Source organism: Sceloporus occidentalis, unplaced genomic scaffold (assembly GCF_023333645.1).
Source record: "Sceloporus occidentalis isolate IW3139 unplaced genomic scaffold, rSceOcc1.0.p SCAF_18, whole genome shotgun sequence".
In the NCBI taxonomy this organism is placed as follows: domain Eukaryota; kingdom Metazoa; phylum Chordata; class Lepidosauria; order Squamata; family Phrynosomatidae; genus Sceloporus; species Sceloporus occidentalis.
Window position 1 is genome coordinate 12402167 of NW_028316998.1, and position 22058 is coordinate 12424224.

Here is a 22058-nt window from a genome sequence, read left to right on the forward strand (position 1 = left end):
AATTGACAACAGTGCAGTTAGAGAAAGCCCTCTTACTGATGATGATAATAATCTTGCATTAACAAAATTAACTCTACCAGATACAATGTCTGGTTTGTTCATGTCTCTACAATGACTGAATACCACTCAGTTAATGCACAGGTTAAACCAATGTCCAGAGTATTGGATATTCTAATGAAACTCAAGAGTCTCATGGCCAGAAAAGTTGAAGACACAGTCATGTCCACCATAGTTATTTGTAGCTAATAGTGAAACCAACCATATTGGCTTTAATACCCTGTGTCGTACATGCTTCATTATTCTCTAGCTGCCTCTAGACATCAGTAGTCCCTGCTCAACTGAGGAGCATCCTATTAACTGCATGAGATAGGCTTGCCTGTGGATTATTAACAAAGGAACTTTTTAAATAGTGTGAGAAAAAATAACTAATTTATTAAAACCTAGGTATATACTGTATGTTCCAATCATTTTTTTGGCTTGGGTTGTGGAATGTTATATCCAGTGCAATATGGGGAGATCTGAAGGAGCTAGTTGGCTCCAGGAATTTCAACGGGACTATAAAAGCAGCAATGTTTATATGAAAACAGTACTTAAAAGAACAATATTTTTCCAGCCACAATTAACACAGACGGGACTTCAGTTCACTATGAAAGTAAGTAGACGATGACTACCTAATGGAAGAGAGATCAAAGAAAAAAAAAACAGATATTACAAATGTTAAGTGACAACTTTCACTCAACAACATACAATATTCTATTCCCAGCGATCATCAATCTCATACAAGCAGATATCGCTCCACTGCTTTTCATCATCACACATTTATAATTATGCTGTAGGACCCGACAAGAGCCTTAAAGCAATACAACAAGTACACTATTTGTCTATGTCCATGGGACATATCAATGAGTGAGTAAGACGTATGTACAAAATAATTGCATATGAGTGCATTTCTGGTAACAGTATATAGATAATTCCCTGTAAAATGGGAAGTATAGACTTAATGTAGAAACCTGAATAGTTACATTCGCAACAGTCATTCATATTTAAATTTTTAATAAAATATTCAGAATTTGTTTTAAAGCTAACACTTCTCAAATGCAGTAATTAATTTGAAATCCCGTTACAGACTTCTTATTTCATAATATTTTTATACTTTTCATGCTTTACTTTATACAGATACCTTAATTTCCTTATCGTTTAACATAATTTTCACTTAACAAAATATATTTTTAAAACAAAAATATGACATAAAAATAATATTAGAAACAAAGATGGTACAGAATAACCTAATTTCTTATATGTTTCAAATATACGTAAGAAGTTATATAAACTTGTTAAAAGAGGCATTCTAAAGTTATCCATTTATTTAAACCATGATAGTGTTTAAAATAAATATTAAGTCCTAATAATAATGACATGCACAAAAAATAGTGATCATTAGCTAGAAAGATTTTTCACTGTGAAAATTAGAAATTTTTCGTTGAATTGCATATTTTTTCTAAAGATCGTTTGGATGGAAGAATTAGATTAAAAATGTCAACGCATAGCATTTGTGTCATCTTTGAAACAATTTACATAATTGCATATGCCCCAGGCAAAAATATAATTTACATGTCTATTTTCTTTTAGTTTAGTGTTTGCAGTGAACGATCTACATTTAAAAGGAGGCATTGCAGATGTGCCTAACAATTTATCAAATTGTTTGATCTAGTGGGGATTATCCCTCTTCTGCTCTTTAATACCCATTTAATACCCATTATAAAGGATCAATCACTTGTTCTCAGTCTTAATAAAAAGCACAGTTTGACTTCCATTAGTGTCACATTTTGTTTTATATATCTCAATGAAATCTAAAGAGAAGAGGAGCTAATGATTCAGTAATTAGTAGACTAATTAAACTACACTTATTCAACAAGGAATCATACAACTAGAAACAGTTTAATTTTTTTATTACTATTTTGCCAAATGCTTTGATTTTGTGGGATATAAAGACAGACATGAACACAAACAGTAATATTCCACTTTTTGTCTAAAATGCATTACAAAATTAATTGATTATTTTACATTTTAATGTGTATTTGCAGTCACATGAAGCAAAAAGCAGATAAGAAAAAAGAAAAGGTTTACTCTTCAACCAACTCAGCAAAATTTCAAGTTCACTTGACTTAACCCAACACCTTCTTGTTCTCCAGTAGAGTTGGTAAGTGGGGTTGCAAAATGACTCCAACTTAAGAAAATCAACTCAACTCCTTAGGAAGAGGTGTACTGACCAAAAACTACACAAAATCTCATAAAGCTCAAGATAGGATGTGCAGCAGGAAAATGATCTGAAGCACACAAGCAAGTCCACCTATAAATGAGTCAAAAGAAACAGAATGAAGGTTTCGCAGTGACCTAGTCAAAGTCCTGACTTAAATCAGATTGAGATGCTGTTGCGTGTCGTTATGAAGTTAAAAAAACACTCCAGTGTGGCTGAATTAAAACAATTCTGCCAAGAAGAGTGGGCAAAACATACTCCACATTGAAGTGGCACAAGGGTGGCATAACCAGTTTAGGGAGCAATTACTTTTTCACATGGGTGATATAGGTTTTCATTAACGCTTTACCTTCAATAAATGAAATCATAAATGAAAAGCTGCCTTTTGTGTTTAGTCACATTGTCTATGTCTTATATTAAAATTAGTTGGATGATCTGAATAATTTAAATGTAATAAATAAGCAAAAAAATCGGGAGGGGGCAAATACTTTTTCACACCACTGTACAAGAATATTACCTCTAAGTTATCTGTGGTAGATAAAATGAAAACATATACATATGTATTACTTTATATATTATTACTTTTTTTTTTTACATCCTTGATTACAGGTTAAAGCGATTAATAACACCAGATGGCGCTCCACAAAAAAAAATTCTACAAAACACAAAATAATTGTGAAAAGGAAGTTCCTTTATCTGCATCACACAAGCATCACAACTAGTTTTAATGCTATTTACATTACATGTATTTATATAGCACCAACAGATCCTTTACAGTGGGGTCATTTAGCACTGTTATCAGTGGGATCATTTAAACTAACATGCAATAACAAACAGGTACAAAAGGAGAAGCTTACAATCTAGTCGGGGAAAGGAAACAGTATAGAATCTTTCCCACACTGCAATCGCATACAGAACTTTTATAATACCTGGAATAAACTGTTGTATCTATTGGTGGTACAAAACAAAGATTTTATTTTAATTCCAAACAAATACTTTTACATGAAAGTATAACCAATAATGAATGCGGGAACAGTAGGAAGTATACAAGAGAAATTAAAACCATGATAAGCCATCTGTTTAATTTCATTAGATTTTTTTTGTGTGGCCTTGTAACATTTTACAAATCATAATATTTAAGACTTACCATGGGAAAGAAGCATGCTAATGTTTAGTGAATTTAGTGACCATGTGAATGCTATCGAAAGGATTTATTACTCTAGGTATCCTCATGGCTAAATGGGAATTACAAGTCAAATATACAAAAAAGCTTCAGGTTTTCAGAATTATCCTGTAACTCCATTCACTTTTCCAAGACACTTTTTATATATAAATGTATTAATGAAGGTGTGCATACAAACTAAACTACTTATAGCTACTATGTTTCTTTAGGTAAGTGACTTTATCTAATATCCTGTAACTTAGCAAAAATGTTAGATTAAAACATTTGTGGGACCTTTTGAAGTGTTTAACATGATCAGGTTTGTATAGAGGTTATATAGGTATGGATTAAAGGGAAAAATAAGTTGTTTTTTTCTACCATCTTTTGTGCCAAATTGTTGGCGCTATATACATAAAAGATAATAGTAATACTGTAAATGACAGAGCCTGTATTAAAAGCTCTGAGATATCACAGTGAATAGATTTCATGCAGAATATCATTAACTCCTACAAACAAGGGCTTTCATAAGGACCCTACAATCTCAATGCCTTATGACTCCCTTGCGTTGAATTCATTTGTAGGCTATCTGTAAATAAAGCCTCTATAATCATATTGATGTGATATTTTTTTATCAACAGGGTAGCCATCAGTGGGGACAACTATTACAGTTGTAAGGCGCCTGGCTGTCCTGGGGGGCCTGCTCTCCCCTTTTTTTCTAAAATATGCATATACTGGACCACCAATCAGAGGTGGCTAGAAGAGAAGCCTTCACTGGCAGAGGTGTTGTTAGCTCGTCAGTACCCCCAAACCGATTGTCTGTACCATCTTTGTTCCCAAATAGCGTGTCTGTCCTATCTTTGCCCATACAGCTTGTCAGTTCCCTCAAATAGCTTGTCAGTGCCATCTCTGACACTGAACAGCTTGCATGTGCCCCCAAACAGATTACTGGTGCCATCTTTGCCACCAAAGAGCTTTCCAGTGTCCCCAAATAGCCTACCTGTACCATCTTTGCCCCCAAACACCTGCCTGTGCAAACTTTGCCATCAAAAAAGATAGGTATGAGAGGGGGTCATCAATAAGGGGCCCCAACATTTCTGATGGTGGCCATTGTTATTTTCATACTGGAACTAAGAGGGTGGATTTAGTCATCATTAAAAAACACCCTATAAACTAAGAAGGTGACTTGGACTAAACTTGGTGATAAACTTTTCTATAGCATGGTTATGTGCTCTGTTTGAAATTTTGCGTTCGAATTACATGCATGTATTGTTCTGTAAATGCAACACTTTTTCAGTTTTCTGTCCATCATCATCCCTATCTAGCTGCTGAACTAGTAAGATAGGGATCAGGAAAGAAAACACACAATACAGAAGGCTATTGGGGCTGAGAAGAAAGGTGTTAAAATGACACAGTCAGCCAACTGCTGCTGTCCTTTAGTCAACATGGACAGATTTTGTGATGAAAGTGAACGTAAATCACTTCTGAGTGCCTGCACTGGCACAACACTGCCTTATGCAGAGATAACAGCAGTAAATGAAATTGCTGTCACTTGACTTTTTCATTAAGCCTCTTAGGACTTGGGATATTAAAATTGACTGTGCAGCATTTCATGGCATTGTGTGAAGTCACTCATTAATAGCTATGTCCGTGCTTTTGAAATCCTATAGTATTTCTTTCTACCTGTAAATATCAGTATAAAAATAGTTCTAAATTTGAAAACACTGCAGCATAAGCAGTATAACCCACATGAGATTGTACCTCTGTATAGCACCAGAATGGACTATATTTACCAAGTCAGTATGCTTGATGAGGTATTTTTGGACTCAAGAAATATTCAATTTTATGTGATATATTGGCAGGCATGGCTACAATATACCTGGCGATCTGGTGGGTGATAAAAATGATGAAAAAGTGATTAAGATGACAGTTCCACTTTAAGAGCACTTGCTCAACAATCTGGAAGTCCTCCAGACAAGGTCTTTGTTAGGCTTCCTGTATTAGTATTTTGTTTTTTATTCTTTTGAATTTAAAATTCATACTTTGAATATACTGCATTATGATAATATATTTAACTCAACAACAAAATTGAGTGATTTAAGTTTTTAAAGACAACATATTTTTTCTCCAGAAAAGATCTTGGCAAATGACATATCACCATAAAATCAAATGTGACAGGTCAAAGGTTACTTAAACACACTAGTATAAGTGGCATATGTGTACAATTAATCAATGTCTTTGTGCATTAGCGCAGCAACTGAAGTCTTCCTATATTTTGATGCAGGTGATAACAGTGCTCTTGCATTGTCATGCACTTAATTTTAGTACAGTAGCCCCTGTGTCTATAAAATGTTTATCCACTTCTGTACGAGGTAATTCAAGTGAAACAAAAACATCCATTTTTTACTGGTTACATCTCTGATGGATGTATCATGTTTCACAAAGGGAATTAAACCATTTATACATAAGGTACATTTCTCTTTGTATGGACTCTTCCGCTAACAGCCTACTCATCATGAGCAGTGCATACAATATCAGAACTGAACCAAGCTTTTTGTTCACGTTATAACAATAATGTTCTCACAAACCTTTGTGAACTTTTAAACTCACATCCAAACTTGCACTAGTGAAACATAGGTTACATAAATATTTCTGTATATAAATATAACAAAAGCTCTTGATTTATTTTGGATAAATACAAACTAGCCAAATGAACAATGGAATACTGATCGGGGTTTGCTATAAGCCACCAAATATAATGGAAGCAGGAGAAGATCAATTATTAAAGCAAATAAACAAGGCAGCAAATCACAATGAGGTGGTTATTATGGGGGACTTTAACTATCCCGACATAAACTGGGAAACAGAGACCTGTGAATCTCATAAAGGAAACCGGTTTCTGACTATAAGTAAGGATAATTATCTGTCCCAAATGGTACAGGACCCGACCAGAGGGGGCGCCCTACTGGACTTAATATTAACCAACAGACCTGACAGAGTAACTAATGTGCAGGTCAGGGGGCATCTAGGAAATAGTGATCACAATATGATACATTATAACTTTTCCTTCAATAAGGGAACTCTTAGAGGAGCCACAAGAACTATGAACTTTAGGAAGGCAAAGTTTGATAAACTAAGAGAAGCCCTTAACACTGTAAATTGGGAAAATGTCCTCAAAAACAAGAGTACAGACACTCAATGGGAGATTTTTAAGGATATCTTAAATTCTCACTGTGAAAGGTACATACCGTATGGGAATAAAAGAGTCAGGAACAAGAGAAAACCAATGTGGATAAATAAAAATGTAAAGGGGGTAATAAATGGCAAAAAAAAGGCATTTAAGCTACTAAAACAGGAAGGCAGTGAGGAAGCACTAAAAAGCTATCGGGGAAAAAATTAAATATGTAAAAATCAGATAAAAGCAGCAAAAGTGGAGACAGAAAGACTCATTGCCAAAGAGAGTAAGACAAACCCCAACATGTTCTTTAACTATATAAATAGTAAAAAGGTTAAAAATGAAAGCGTTGGCCCCTTAAAAGTAATGAGGGAGAAGTTATAGACGGGGATCAGGAAAAAGCTAATCTATTAAATATATTCTTCTCTGCTGTATTCACAGAGGAAAATGAAATGCCAGGTAATATACAGCAGGATGAGATAAATGCCCCAGTACATGTCGCCTGTCTAACCCAGGAAGAAGTGCAGTGCCGCCTAAAAAAAATCAAAATAGACAAATCACCAGGTCCAGATGGCATTCACCCCCGCGTTCTAAGGGAGTTAAGTAATGTAATAGACAGACCCCTATTTCTAATATTCAAGGACTCTATAGTGACAGGGTCTGTTCCCCAGGACTGGCGCATAGCAAATGTTGTGCCAATATTCAAAAAGGGGACAAAAAGTGACCCGGGGAATTATAGGCCTGTTAGTTTAACTTCTGTTGTGTGTAAACTGTTTGAGGGTTTCCTAAGAGATGCTATTTTGGAGTATCTCAATGAAAATAAGTGTATGACTCCATATCAGCATGGGTTTACAAGGGATCGGTCCTGTCAAACTAACCTGATCAGCTTTTATGAGGAGGTGAGCTCAAGACTGGATCGGGGTGAATCGCTGGATGTCGTATATCTTGATTTTTCCAAAGCATTTGATACGGTGCCACATAAAAGGCTGGTACATAAAATGAGAATGCTTGGGCTGGGGGAGAATGTGTGTATGTGGGTAAGTAACTGGCTCAGTGATAGGAAACAGAGGGTGGTTATTAATGGTACATACTCTGAGTGGGTTACTGTTGCTAGTGGGGTACCACAGGGGCCAGTTTTGGGTCCTATTCTTTTTAATATATTTATTAATGACCTTGTAGAGGGATTGTATAGTAAAGTATCAATCTTTGCAGACGATACTAAGCTCTGTAACGTGGTTAACACAATAGAGGACAGTGCACGATTACAAATGGATCTGCATAGGTTGGAGGCTTGGGCTGGGATGTGGCAGATGAGGTTCAACACAGATAAATGTAAGGTTATGCACATGGGGAAGAAAAATCCAGGCTGGGAATATGTATTAAATGGGAAAACACTGGGGACGACTGACATGGAAAAGGACTTAGGAATTTTAGTTAACAGTAAATTTACCTGTAGCGACCAGTGTCAGGCAGCTGCTGCTAAGGCAAATAAAATCATGGGGTGCATCAAAAGGGGCATAGATGCCCACGACAAGGAAATAATTCTACCACTGTACAAGTCACTAGTCAGACCACACATGGAATACTGTGTACAGTACTGGGCACCAGTGTACAAGAAAGATATAGTGGAGCTGGAGAGGGTTCAAAGACGGGCAACCAGAGTAATAAGGGGAATGGGAGGACTACAGTACCCAGAAAGATTATCAGAATTAGGGTTATTTAGTTTGGAAAAAAGACGGCTTAGGGGGGATTTAATAACTATGTATAAATATATAAGGGGACGGTACAGAGATCACTCCCAGGACCTATTTATACCCAGGACTGTATCTATAACAAGGGGACATCCTCTACGGTTGGAGGAAAGAAGGTTTCTACACCAGCACAGACGGGGGTTCTTTACAGTAAGAGCGGTGAGATTATGGAACTCTCTGCCAGAGGAAGTGGTAATGGTAAACTCAATAAAAGAGTTCAAAAGGAGCCTGGACGTGTTTCTTGAAAGCAATAATATTACAAGTTATGGATATTAGATTAATAGGGACAGAACGTTGATCCAGGGATTTATTCTGATTGCCATATTTGGAGTCGGGAAGGAATTTTCCCCCTGGTATGGGGCAATTGTCATCTGCTTCATAAGGGGTTTTTTGCCTTCCTCTGGATCAACACAGTAGGGACACAATATGTATATAGGTTGAACTTGATGGACTTTGGTCTTTTTTCAACCTTATGAACTATGTTACTATGTTACTAAAGACACATGCACAAGGGAGTTTTAAAACATGTTGTCTACCTAGTCTGTAGAACTCTATAATAGACACATGGTTTGTTTGTCTTACTTTTTCTGTGTGACTGTGACATCTTGCATTGTAATAAACAAGGCTGGGGGTCTCCTTATAAAAAAGGCAGGTGGCACTTTAGAAAAAAGGTGAATAGACAACCTAGGAAATCACAATAGACTTGGCAGTGGCCAATGGCCCTGTTAAAGAGATATTGGCCCATAGCTTGCACAATCAGACACTATGCTACTCCAGCCATGGGCGTCTACAGTGGAGGGGGTGAATGGGGTAATTGTCCCCGAGAACATTGATAGTTGTGGAACAAAGAGGTTAGTCAAAGAATTTACGTAAAATAATTGTTAGTGTGAGTGTGTGCATGTATGGTAGTGTGAGTGTCTGGTTCTGTTAGCGTGAGTGTTTTAATGTCAATGTCAGCAGAGGTAACACTAGATTTATACACATCATTGAGACATCTCACATATTTTATAGGACAATATTAATTTTATCTGTATTATTATAATATTACTAATATTACTACAGTATATTTAGCAGTTACTTCTCTTAATTTAATGTAATTGTTATGCCATGGTTTCACAAAAAGGATTGAGATATAGTTTTTGGAATATTCCAGAAAGAATTATAAAGGGAAATGAATGTATTGTGTGTATGACCATGAATAGGGGATGATACAAAAAAAAGGAAAAATAATACTGTATTTGCTCGATTATAAGACAAGGTTTTTTTTCAGAGCAAATGCCCCTTGTCTTGTAATCGAGGTCGTCTTCTAATCAGACCTCAAATAGAGGTCTGAGTTTAAGACCAAGATCCAGATCCCGGCAGCGCTGGCAGCCGGTGAACGTCTGCACAATGGACGCAGAGAACCCCCACTGTTGCTGGCACTTTTGCTGGGGCTTCGATGATGGAGCACTGACGTCACAAGACCTTCTGGTGCTCAGTCATAGAAGTCCCGCTGGAACTAACGCCGGCCTCCACCCGCTGCCCCCACTAGACACCAGGGAGTCAGGAGCACTGGTAAGTCGGGGGGGTGTTATATGGGGGGGGGGGATACGGCTTTTCTGGAGGCAGAGTTCCCCATGATATGCCTTTTAACTCCCTTTTTGCCACTCTGCCCCCAGAAATGCCTTTTAACCACCTATATGCCACTCTGACTCTAGAAATCCCTTTTAACCCCCTATATGCTAGTGGCATATAGGGGTATATGGTATTTCTGGGGGCAAAGTGGTATATAGGGGTTAAAAGGCATATCATGGGGCACAGTGGCATATAGGAGGGTATAAGGCATTTCTGGAGACAGAGTAGCATATGGGGTTAAAAGGCATATCATGGGGCAGAGTGGCATATAGGGGAGTATAAGGCATTTCTGGGGGCAGAGTCGCAAGCCAGGGGGCGGATGTGCATAACTGGGGGGCAAGTTGGCAAATGAATGGAAATAAAAACAAAAACATTATTTTTCTCAATCATAGCTTTTATTAAATATGAAAAAATAGTTTACATGAATTTATATTTACTAGTTAAACTTTTTTCGTATAGGGTTGTCTTATATTTAGACTTTTTCTTTTTTTCCTAAATTAATATTCAGATTTTGGGGGGTCATCTTATAATCGAGCAGATACGGCATATAAAACTGTGCCAATCTGGTAAAATTTTTTATAAAATGCAATAGTCACTCTAAAGGGGTAGAATACATTTAAAGAAATAAAAAATGGAGCATCACATGTGTAAATATTATTTCCCAAAATGTACTAATTTAATTGTGGCAGCTTTACATGCTGTTTACAGCCAAATTCAAAGAACAACCTTGCCAAATTAAGTCAAAATTCCCAGCCAAGATTATTGCTGAATGCACAAGATATTGCTTTAGCCTGTGTTCAAATGTGTCTAATTAAGCTTTTACGTCTAATCTGACATGATTTGGTAGCCAAAGTAACTTCCAGTCTAACCAGCCATGATGGGCAATGGTATAAGTACCCTTTGTTTCCCCCTTTAAACATTTAAATTATACAAATTGACAAAAATCATCAAATTGTTAACAAACAAACAAAGTAAACATTTTATTTTAAAGTTGTTGTTTGTCTGTGATAAGAAAGAAGACCACCCACAACAGCCCCTCCAGTATTTCAAATGGCCAAAGAGGAAAACTTTTGATTTAAGTGGTGTAACTAGAGGTCTGACTAGGGGTGGGCTTCCTAAAGCTTTAATGTAATATTTTTGACCTATCAATGGCTATTAATGTAACTGATACATTTAGAAGAAAACGCTATATCATTTACATCATTTAATTTATATATCTTTGTGACTTTCCGTGCTCCAGAACACCGCGATACACACATAACCAGCAAACATTCTGAGCTCCCAGAAAAAAAGGGAGATTAGGGGAGAAAAGAGGGGCAGAGGGATTTGGGATGAAAATAAGGACTGTCATTCCTAAATAGGGAAAATTGGATGATGTGCAATGATGCTCTGGTTTCCTCCTCACTGCCAAGGTGGGCAGTGGGGATCATAGGTCGTTTGGGGAAATCCTCTGATCTTGCCTGACTAGCAGATTGTTTGAGGTTAGTGCTGTGGAAGCATAGACCTCAGTCGCAAATCCTACGTGACCTCCTCTCAGTCTAGTGCAGCTGCGTGCTCGGATATGACATTGCATTATAGCGTTCAGTTTCACTATTTTGCAAGGGATAAGGTGCTGTAACGGGCAGGGAATGGTCAGGATCGGTAGCTGGGGATCCACAGTGCAGAACCTGGGCACGAGCTAAAGCAGGCGCAAGGACACAGGTGCAGCAGTCCACAAACGAAGCCGAGGTCAAGGATAAGAGAAGTCTGGATAACCGAGTGATGAAGCCGAAGTGAGAACCGGAGCAAGCAGGACAACCGTGAAGCGAAGCCGGGGTCAAGGATTGGAGAAGTCTGGATAACCGAGAGACTAAGCCGAAGTCAGAACCGGAGCAAGCAGGACAATCGTGAAGCGAAGCTGGGGTCAATGATTGGAGAAGTCAGGATAACCGTGAGACGAAGCCGAAGTCAGAACTGGAGAAAAGTTATTGGCCAGAAATCGCTGGGAGTGACAGTGTGCAACTTCCCCACCCCATTCTCTGAATGCTACCCACCTAGTCCATAGCATCCCCCCCATAGAGTTTAAGAATATGGAGGTCTTTTCACCGCAGGGTTTGTTTGAGGAGGTCGGACACTGGGTTATGTACAAACAAATTTTGCAATTTAGGCATGAAAATATATACTGGTATATTATTGTTATCATGTAGTCTGTAGAGCTTAGAGGTTCTCCCCATGGAATTTTGTCAAGTGAGCCTGAAGGGCAGTTTCAAGATGTGCAATAGCTATTAGGGACAATTGTAAGGAAAGGCACTTAGTATATTACTAATGAAAGACACAAATTGGGGTAAATTGTAATGAGAAACATTTGGGTTTAAAAGAGAGAATATAAATATGCAGGAAATTGAAAGACTTATCACTCTGATCTTGGTTTTGAAAAAATACGCTATGTCTGGAATAATTAATTTTAAAAAATACCGCAACTTCTGCTCAAACATCTGTGTAAATAGGGCAAATATTAAACAGGTATTAACATTTTCTCTATAATGACAATGTTTAATATGTGCACAATACACAAAATTTGTTAAGGTTTCTTGACAATTAGTATTATACGATTTTGTCAATTTCCAGGCATTATCACAAAATGTAATCAAATAATAAGCCTATGTGAAATAATAAAATAAATGTAAAAAACTGATGTGCTTCTATAACATTCTTTGGGTAATAAATCCATTATTACAGCAACTAAGTGAAACATATTAAGATTTTAAAGTGGAAAGGCTTCTACTCATGGTAATGCCTACAATTCCGCTTATGGCATAAACATTACCAACCTTTATTCGTACTTCTTTGAATGTGATAGCACCATAAATATTATTTCATTAAATTTGTTCTACTTCTTTAGAGTGACTATTGCATTTCATAGAATTGGCACAGTTTTGTATGTTTGTTTTCCTATTTTCCTTGCGATTCCCAAATCATTCCCTATTTTGTCCTATGATTATCTCACCAGTTATATTTTATTTTATTTAGAGACTAGACCCAAAATAGTTAGCAATAAGTCTCATTCATTTTAGTAGCTGCTCTGTAGAAGAGAATATATACTGATTTTTATAACAACTAATCCTAATGAAAGGAAGGCTGTGACTGCTTAGCACATATAAATGGTCTGTAAGGTGTATTTGAGGATACAGAAAGACAATAGTTAGTTAAAGTACACAAGGCAGGGATCTCCAGCCCACTGCACAGAAAAAAGATCCCACTGATTGGCTTTAGGGCACTGTCAGTCAGCAACAGAAGCCGGCTGGCCAGAATTAGTAGGAAGATTTGGTTCAAGCTGCTGCAGTCAGACACATGGTGCTTGGAGAGCATAAGGATCCTGATTCCTGACACTCAGTCAAAGACAGCCTCCTTCAAGAAAGCTTGGCTTCCACCTGCCTGTCTCACTCTATGCCACATCTCTCCACTGCATGAAGCATCACCACAATCCAGACTGCAATCTAGAAGAGAATAGCAAGCTAAACCCCATGGTGCACACATATGATGGATGGACCCACCATTCAGCAGTAAAGCCCTAGAATTCAAAGAGTTATCTGAAAGTCTGTGCAGTGCATGCACAGCATGTGCCGGTTTATTTAACGACTGGAATTGCACATCATACCCTAGATGTCTGAAATTAAATTGCAAATCCTATAAACAGCTTTGCATTGAAAAACAGACAGCTGCCTTATGATTGTCCTGGACTGTTCTGCAAGAGGACAGGGAAGCTATGGATTTGAGAGATGGTATCTGTTGGTTATTGCTTGCACTAGTTCTGTATAAGGTAAGTTTACCAACCCATCTGTTACTGATTTATTGTCTATGTTTATTTTTTTTATATGAGAGATATTTTATCATTAATGCATTTATTCATTTTTCTTTATTGCCAAAATGCTCCCAATCTTAGGACACACCTGCATATGCTACTTTAAGGAGAACCATAGGTGCTGGAAGCCAAGGCTCTCTATCTCCAGAATTGCACTTTGATATACTGGACTTTACTGATAACAGTGGTAAGTACTTGTACAGGCTTTGCTTGGGGGGAAGGAGGTTTTGTGTGTGTTGTAGTCTTGAGAATCATCCATTATAATGAGAGGCAGTTGCCCAGTGCAGGGGGGAAAAAATGCAGCGTTCAATAGTACATGTACCATTGTTTCCTCTCCAGATTCATATGTAGCAAGGCTAATTAAAACAGCTTGCTCAGTGCTAACTACAGATAGGGGATGTTAGTCCTTGCTGGACATTGTGAATGTGTTTGTTATTATGTCTATATTGTATATATAAAAACATAACACACACACGTCCAAGGATACATAGTATATTGGCACTTTAAATTGCATTGCTTAGTATCAATGACTATTCTAAAATATATATAATGTTAAATGCCAGTGGTACTTGCAGGTTTTTGCATAATCAAAGGGGTATTTATGTTTTAGATGCAAAGACAACTCCGAATATAAGTTGTATAAACATAATATATATGTACATGGTTACAGGTACAAAAACTCATTTGTTTGACTTTGATGCATTTTTCTAAGTGCATATATGGTTATCTTATCTAGTGTGAAATGTTAAATATTGAGCAATAGAAGTGCTGCTTGAAAGCTATGCCCAACCAGCAATTAACATGTTAATAGTAGGAAATGGTTCTGCTGATCTACCTCATAACAGCAAAGGCAACAAAGTACAACAATAGGTTATGTTTACTTGCCTTGTAAGGTGTGCCCAAATCATGTAGCAGTCACTGTGGAAGGACTTGCTTATCACACAAATGTGTGTAATAAAGGCATATTAACAACCTGGAATTATGGTAGAGGATAGGCTTCCTCTAATACACCCCAAGGACAACAACTCAACAGTATTCTCAGTCAGAGATGATTATGGTTTAATTTACTAGTCAAGGTACAACATAAAGCTATTAGACTGTTATATTACTCCTTTGTTTCTATATACATGGTTTGCATAATTTACCCTTCTGGTGCTATTGGTAAGTGCAATCAAAGGGTTAATAACTGGGTTACTAGAAATGATGTTGCACTCACTGGTCTTGCCCTGGGGAGGTTTCCCTGAGAAACTGGTGATGGCTAAAAGAATTTGAGTTAAATACAGTTCATATTATGTTAAGCACAATACAACTTTTTTTTTTTTTTACAGTAACTACACTAGGGGGCGATAGATGAATGTGTACATATTTATGTGAATGAAAAATCAGATTTTGTTCGCCCAGGTAGATGCTATAGTCTTACATATGATATGCTTCACCACTGTTTGTGACATGCTTGGCAGCAGAGTCCTCGAAACACTTATATGGCAGTTCTGTCATGTTTATAATTGAGTTTCATTCCAGGTAGTTGTGCACCCAAAGGTTGTTTCACTTGCTTTCATCCCCAGCTGTTTTCTGGGTTCACTTCCTAGAACACTGGTTAAGGAAAATCATGAGATTCCCTTCCAGTCTGCTGTGAAACTGTGATCTGAAGAGGTAGTGTATCTAATAGACAAACTGTTAGGGTCCAGAGTAAATATTACTGGGTTGCACGTGCCCCTTCTGCCGTGAATTGAATCCAGTATTCCTAAGGTTGCCTAGGTAGCCCATGACCTTCTAACATCTTAGTCTAGCACTGGGATAAGCAGTTAAACATAATGCTATTGTGTGTGAATGAATGGGAAGTTTCGCTAATCATGATTTCCAGCACTATTTCCTTAAAAATACCGGTAACATTTAAAAAAAAAAATATATATATATATATATATATTCTATGAAATAATTTACACAAGATTGACCAATTGTTATAGATATTTAAGAAACATATGTTTTGTGTTTATTTGATTAATAATAATTTTTAAATATCTCTATATTTTTGTCATTGGTATTGTCACACAACTTTAAGGGTAAGGCCCATGTCTGTTCATTTTGGACACATAGCCCATAGAAATGAACCATATAATGAAAGATATCTGTGGGTCTATGTAAAAGGTTTGTGCTGACAACAGTTGAGTGGCATATTTGCTTTTCAACAAACATGCATTAGTGACAAAACACAAAGATTCACGTGAATATATGAAGGCTTTATCCTTAGCCAGGGGACCAACTCAATGTAATTCAACGTAAATAGGGACTTAATCACTCTGCAGGATCTGTTACTGTATTAACCAGTTGTTGGAAGTCTCCTTAGATTGGTAGTCAAAGAGCCTCACTTATGCAGTTATTCTCATACAATAATAAGAACTAAAAGTTCAGTCTTATGTCCTAAACACCACTAAACTCCCGTGTCCGCTATTTTATGATGAGGCTGTATGCCCTTTTGGTTACCAGCATGCGTACCATATTATCTTAGTCTGCTGTTTGGATTCAGAAGGTTATGCGTCAAAACTATGTCTCTGATGGCTACGAGCCAACAAACAGCTTTTGTGCAGTACATAGAGGAAAACCTTTGTTGTTATAGTTTGTTTTTGTTGTAGTATTTTTATATGCATACCAGTTATGCACAACTATCGAAAGTTATTATGTAAATGCTTATTGTACTATAAATATGACGTACAAAGATAGAACATTTAGATTTTTTGTCCTGTAAAGTGTGTGGGTAACCACTCATTATGAAATATAGTTAAATTCATAATCCTGTTATTGCCTGCTTGCTGGGTAAAAAAACTTCTCTCCAAATGAGAAGACGAGGCAGATTTGTGGTTGGTTTAGCGGCATATATATTTAAACATGTATGAACATTTGCTGAAGGCTATGAACGCCATAGTGATAATTAGCCAAATTGCATATTCTGTTTGAGTTTGGAAAAAAGAAAAGCATAGGGTCAATGTTAAGGCTAAATCGGCACAGTCTTCATCGGTGCGTTAAAAAGTATATGCATATATGTGAATATTTACGTTAACACCTGCTAAAGTAAATATGTTTTGTACTTACAGAAATAGCCCTAGGTTGTTATTTCACAAAAAAAGGTTTTGAAGACACCTCCCACAATTACAATATCATTATTGTGTATTTAGAAATGGCTTATCTCTTCCTTTTCCAGTCCATCAGTGTCCTTTTGAGTTAATTGCTCAGAGTTCCTGAAATGTTGATAAGGAGCCCGGAAGAAAAGAATCCACAAATCAGCGTCATGCTATGTGTGACGAGGTCCCTTGAGGGCGTACTACTCTCTAGGAGTTAACATCAGCATCCATTATCAATAACCGTGCATTGAAAACTTGCACACATTAGCCTGGACATAATTATGTAAAAAAACGTACAAAAGTTATGTACCTGAACTCAAATTTTAGTATTCTGGCTCCTAGCATGGCATAAGCCCTTTATATGTTAAACGCTGCAACTTCTGTATTTGTATCCTCTCATCATCTTCATCCTGCTTTTACTTGGCCAAGGATAACAGAGGTTCTGCGATGGTCTTCCTCGGGAGCATTGTTTGGTGATAAATCAGACACGTTTGCAAGAGTGTCAACACGACTTTAGTTCGCTTAACAAATATTATCTTTGACAGCTATTCTTTCTTTTTAAAGGCTCAGAGAATTCTCACACAGAATTATACAAGAAAAGTTCTATTTTAACTAGATAGAATGGGTAAATGCCAAAGATAGGAGAGAGAAAAATAAATGACTTTAAAATATATGTTAATCTGTTGTTGTTCTGTGTAGCTGTATGTCAAATATTTTGTAATACATAAACTGTATGTAAAGATCTTCACATTAAGCATCTGGTTAGTTTGTCTTTGTAATGGAATGAGTTGATTTATTCATTTCCAAATAATCTGTAGATTGGTGGGTGTTATTCTTATTACTTTATTTCGACATTACATCACATAAAAATAACAAAAACTCATTGATGTTTTATTTAGTGGAGCAACAAACGGAACAAAGTAGTTTAAACCTCAAAATATAGAAAATATGTAACTTCATAGATTGTTTATTTGTATTATATTAAAGCATGGCCATCAGGGCCGGCCCAAGGCAAAATGCCGCCTGGGGCGAATTTTAAAATGCCGCCCCCCCTTATCTACCCTTCCTCTCCCTCCGTCCCTGCCGCCCCCCCCCCCTTATCTACCCTTCCTCCGTCCCTGCCGCCCCCCCTTGTACTTACCTTTCAGCAGTCCTGCGGCGAGTCTCCCTGTTCGGTCTCGGTGCCGGCTTGTAATGCTGAGCGCCGGAAATCTTCCGGCACTCAGCATTACAAGCCGGCACCGAGACCGAACAGGAAGACTCGCCGCAGAGGAGAGAGAGGGGCGCCGAGCGGGTACTGACAGCTTGGTAAGCGAAAACCACTCGGCGCCCCTTTCTCACTCAAAAAAAGGGCTTGGGGCGGCAAAGTGCCGACCCTTCAAAAGTGCCGCCTGGAGCGGTTGCCCCACTCGGCTCCATTGTCGGGCCGGCCCTGATGGCCATTATTAGCCATAAGAGAGAGGCTGTGCCAAAATTATCTTGAAGAAATGTCATGAACATTGGTCACAAATATAAATATAACATACACACACATATATATACATATGTGTGTGTGTGTGTATATACATGTATATATATATATATATATATATATATATATATATACACACACACACACACATATGTATATATATATGTATGTATAATGGCAAAACAGGTTTACGTAACGAGTTGGCATTCTAAGGTCTTATGAAAAATATTTTTACATTTTCTTTTCAAACTTAATTAAAAATTAAATTTCACTTTCCTATTTTAATATAAGTTCAGTATTTCATAGATTTAAATATAGCTAAATGTAAGCTGTGCGTTTATTTTTTTTTTGTTTGTTTTTTAAATGTCTAACATACCAAGTACTCTCAATTGGTTCATGATTTATATTCACTGGGTAATGTAAACCCCAGCTGGGATCACCCCTTGTGTCATTTAGCCATTAATTAATCATGAATATTGACATATTGAAGATTACCAAAATGGCTTTTTTGTATTTTGTTTTTTATTACAAATTTAAAAACGCACATATGTGTTTAATTCTGTAAATATGTTGACTTAAAATATACACAGCACATCAAAATATTCTGTAAAGGTACTTAATCAGTAAATTCAGATAAACATTTTGATTTCTGTGGTTGATGACTTGATCTATTGTCTGCAAAGATCTCTAGTTCTCAGCTTTCAGCTGTGATCATGTACAGTCTATTAATAAACATGAGCTCTGCAGTAGTGGATATTAAGGTCCACATCACTAATTATCTGGATTAAGGCTAATTAACATTGTAGTCTGTGTCATTAAGTGTCAAAGTTCGATGTAGTCACCATGAAAATGCAGTACACGCACAACCCTATTCAAGACGGTTAAAAAAAAGATGCTTTTTCTCCTCCCAGTTTACCTCATCTGGGAAATGTGTTTTTTTGGAATCAATAAATTTACCATTAAAGAAAGACATCTATCACAAATCCTTCCCATAATTAATTAGTTTTCTTATGGAATGCTTAATTTAAGCCGAGAAAGTCGAGGTGGTGGAAGAAAGTGTGGAAAGCCGGATGGAGCACCATGGCAGACCACCCCGTGTCCAGCTACTGGGCAAGAATGCCTTGGAAACATCACGTGAATGAGTTCATGCATGCTTATATACCCTGAGGTCATGCTGAACTGGCAGCTCCAGAGAATATAAACACGGATTGTTTCTAAGTGAAACAATGCTCTTTTTGCAGAAATACATGAGCAGTGTTAGATCTGTTTAGTGAAGATCTCAAACCCTACATTTAACATTGTGTTAAAATAAGGGATATATTCCTTTCATGTCTGTAGCCTTTTGCTTGGTAATTAGTTTTGATTGGTGCAGACAACCTTTGTGACAAATGAGCCAAGTTTTCAGTGCAGGAAATGTATAAGGTGTTTCTGGCCCTGCTTTCATGATCAACTTCACTTGAATATCTCCAAAGCAATCAAGAAGCATAAGCTAAAAGTTGTTTTAATTATTGAATTTGTGTTGCAGATATCGCCATATTTCCTCATGTAGACCTCGTTGTTCTTTATCCTTTAAGCCCTATAATTATTTGCATGGTTATACCATTTAACCTGTGACAGCAAGTTTATTCTCTTGTGTTTTCTTTACTTTAAGTTTTTTACTGATCTAAGTTTTACCACTTCTGCAAAACATACAGTGATATTCCAACCGATCCATATAGTGGTCCTTGCTGAACCCAGACATGACTCAGTTGTATCAGAGATTTGATACATTCTCAGGTGAAAAAAGGTTTTTTTTTAGCCTTATTGAGGAGCACTAAAAGGATGCAATAAGCCAGATGGGTATCCATGGTGTGCAATACATGAGCTTATACTGAGTTTAATGTTGGTGACCTAGTGCCAGGGAGATTCTGAGGAGTGAGCCACGGTAAGAATAGTTTTATGCAGTGTAAGCTGATGGAAAATACTAGACTAGTGCAAATGGACCAGAAACGATTCTAGGTTGTTTTTTTTTGTTTCTTTTGTTTTTCTGTCATTTGTTTTCAGACAACAGATTTTGTTTTCTGCCCTTTCGATTCAGATGAAATTCAAAGGGATGTTTCTCCCTACTTTCTCAGTCAACTACCTCTGTGTCCCAGTCTGTTTTTCCACTGCTCTGCTTCTTCTATTACCTCTTCTTCTGTGTTCTTTCTTCGTCCACTTCACCCCGGTGTAGGCTCCGTTATCCAGGTAATTCAGCAAAGGGCGGAGCCACCGCCCACATCCTCTCCCCCTATTGGAGGAACGGGGAGAAGCTCACCCTATGGTGCGTGCCGTGGCCCCCCCCTTTTGCTGACGTACCTGAATACGCAGACAATTAAAGAAGACACAAGAACAAGAAGAGAAAAGAGTAGAAGCGGAGCTTCGGAAAAAGAGACCAGGACCCAGAGCCGGTCGACAGAGAAGGCAGGGAGACATTGAGAAAGACGGTGGATGAGAGAGCAATGAAAGCAACAAAATGAAAATTCTGAGCTTGTCAGGGGTCCCTCGTCATTTTCTGATAACTTTTTTAGTATTGTCCATGTGGTTCGTATTATTAATGACCTACAGTGAAGTGAAATGTTTAAATTTTAATTTATTTCCATATTACATTCCACAGATTATAATATTGTTGTGGCTTATGAAGTCGATAGAAATGGCAAGTATGTCACTCATGAAATTAGCCATAACCAGAGAAGGAAAAGATCCTTAGGGAAGACTGAAACCGACCCACTGCACCTCAAGCTTCATGGATTTGGGCAGGATATGATTTTGTCATTAAAAGTTTCTGAGAACCTTTTGACACCTGGATTTGCGATACAAACTTTTGGAAATGGAAGGACTAAATCTATTGAGTCTTACTCTCCTCAAGACTTTTGCTTCTACCAAGGGTCACTGCTGTCCCATGAAAACTCATCTGTAGCCCTCTCGACTTGCAACGGCTTGGTAAGTGAGGATAACTCTATTACGCAGGTATTGATTGCAAACAGCATGTTTACTGGTTGATGACTTCTGCTCTGTGTATTCATCTGTAAATAATGTAGAGATGAATAGGTGATGGCTGTTAAGAGATGTTGGAGAGTTGGGGTTTCATCTCCCTGAATTCAGTGTGTTTTAAAGGGCCATCCATGGCTACCCTCTCAGCTAGGAGTGCTGAGCTGATCTTGCACGCTCAGAACTAGACTATGTTGAGAGTCTTGTGCTGCATTGGGACTGTCCCTCTGTAGTCTTGACTTTGCTTACAGCAGCCAATCACTGTCAAGAAAGTGCTCCAGTTGAAAAATACACACGGACTTCCCCAGAACCCTGACCGAGCCAGCGCTGGAGTTCGCTGGTAATCAGTATACCACCTGGGTGCAGGTAGCAAGAGGTGTGTTTAAATGAACTCATCTCCTGCAAGCTGAGCAGCTGGGGCAGAAAAAGGGTGTATTCTGTGTATTCTGTAGAATCCCAGTATAGATTTGCAAGGGGCAATATGTAAAAAATAAAGGAGGCACTTAAAATGCATAAGATGGCTAGATTGTCTATTCGATAAAGTCCGAAACAGCAGACTAGGGTCACTTAAGTAGGAACGGAAAACTGTTGCAGAGTTAAATCAGGACACTTCATCAAGAATCAGTTAACAACAAGCATTCATTAATCTTAATAATGAATAT

General features: G+C 37.5%; 1 protein-coding gene across 1 annotated transcript in view; it reads left to right on the top strand.

Moving 5' to 3' along the window:
- Positions 1-4861: 4861 nt before the first annotated feature.
- LOC149302664 (A disintegrin and metalloproteinase with thrombospondin motifs 16-like) overlaps positions 4862-22058 on the top strand; it is a 97104-nt gene continuing 79907 nt past the window's right edge. Inside the window, exons 1-3 of the mRNA XM_089482300.1 lie at positions 4862-4948; positions 13879-13984; positions 21023-21348. Coding sequence (XP_089338426.1) covers positions 4862-4948; positions 13879-13984; positions 21023-21348 — 519 coding nt within the window. The remainder of the gene's footprint in view (positions 4949-13878; positions 13985-21022; positions 21349-22058) is intronic.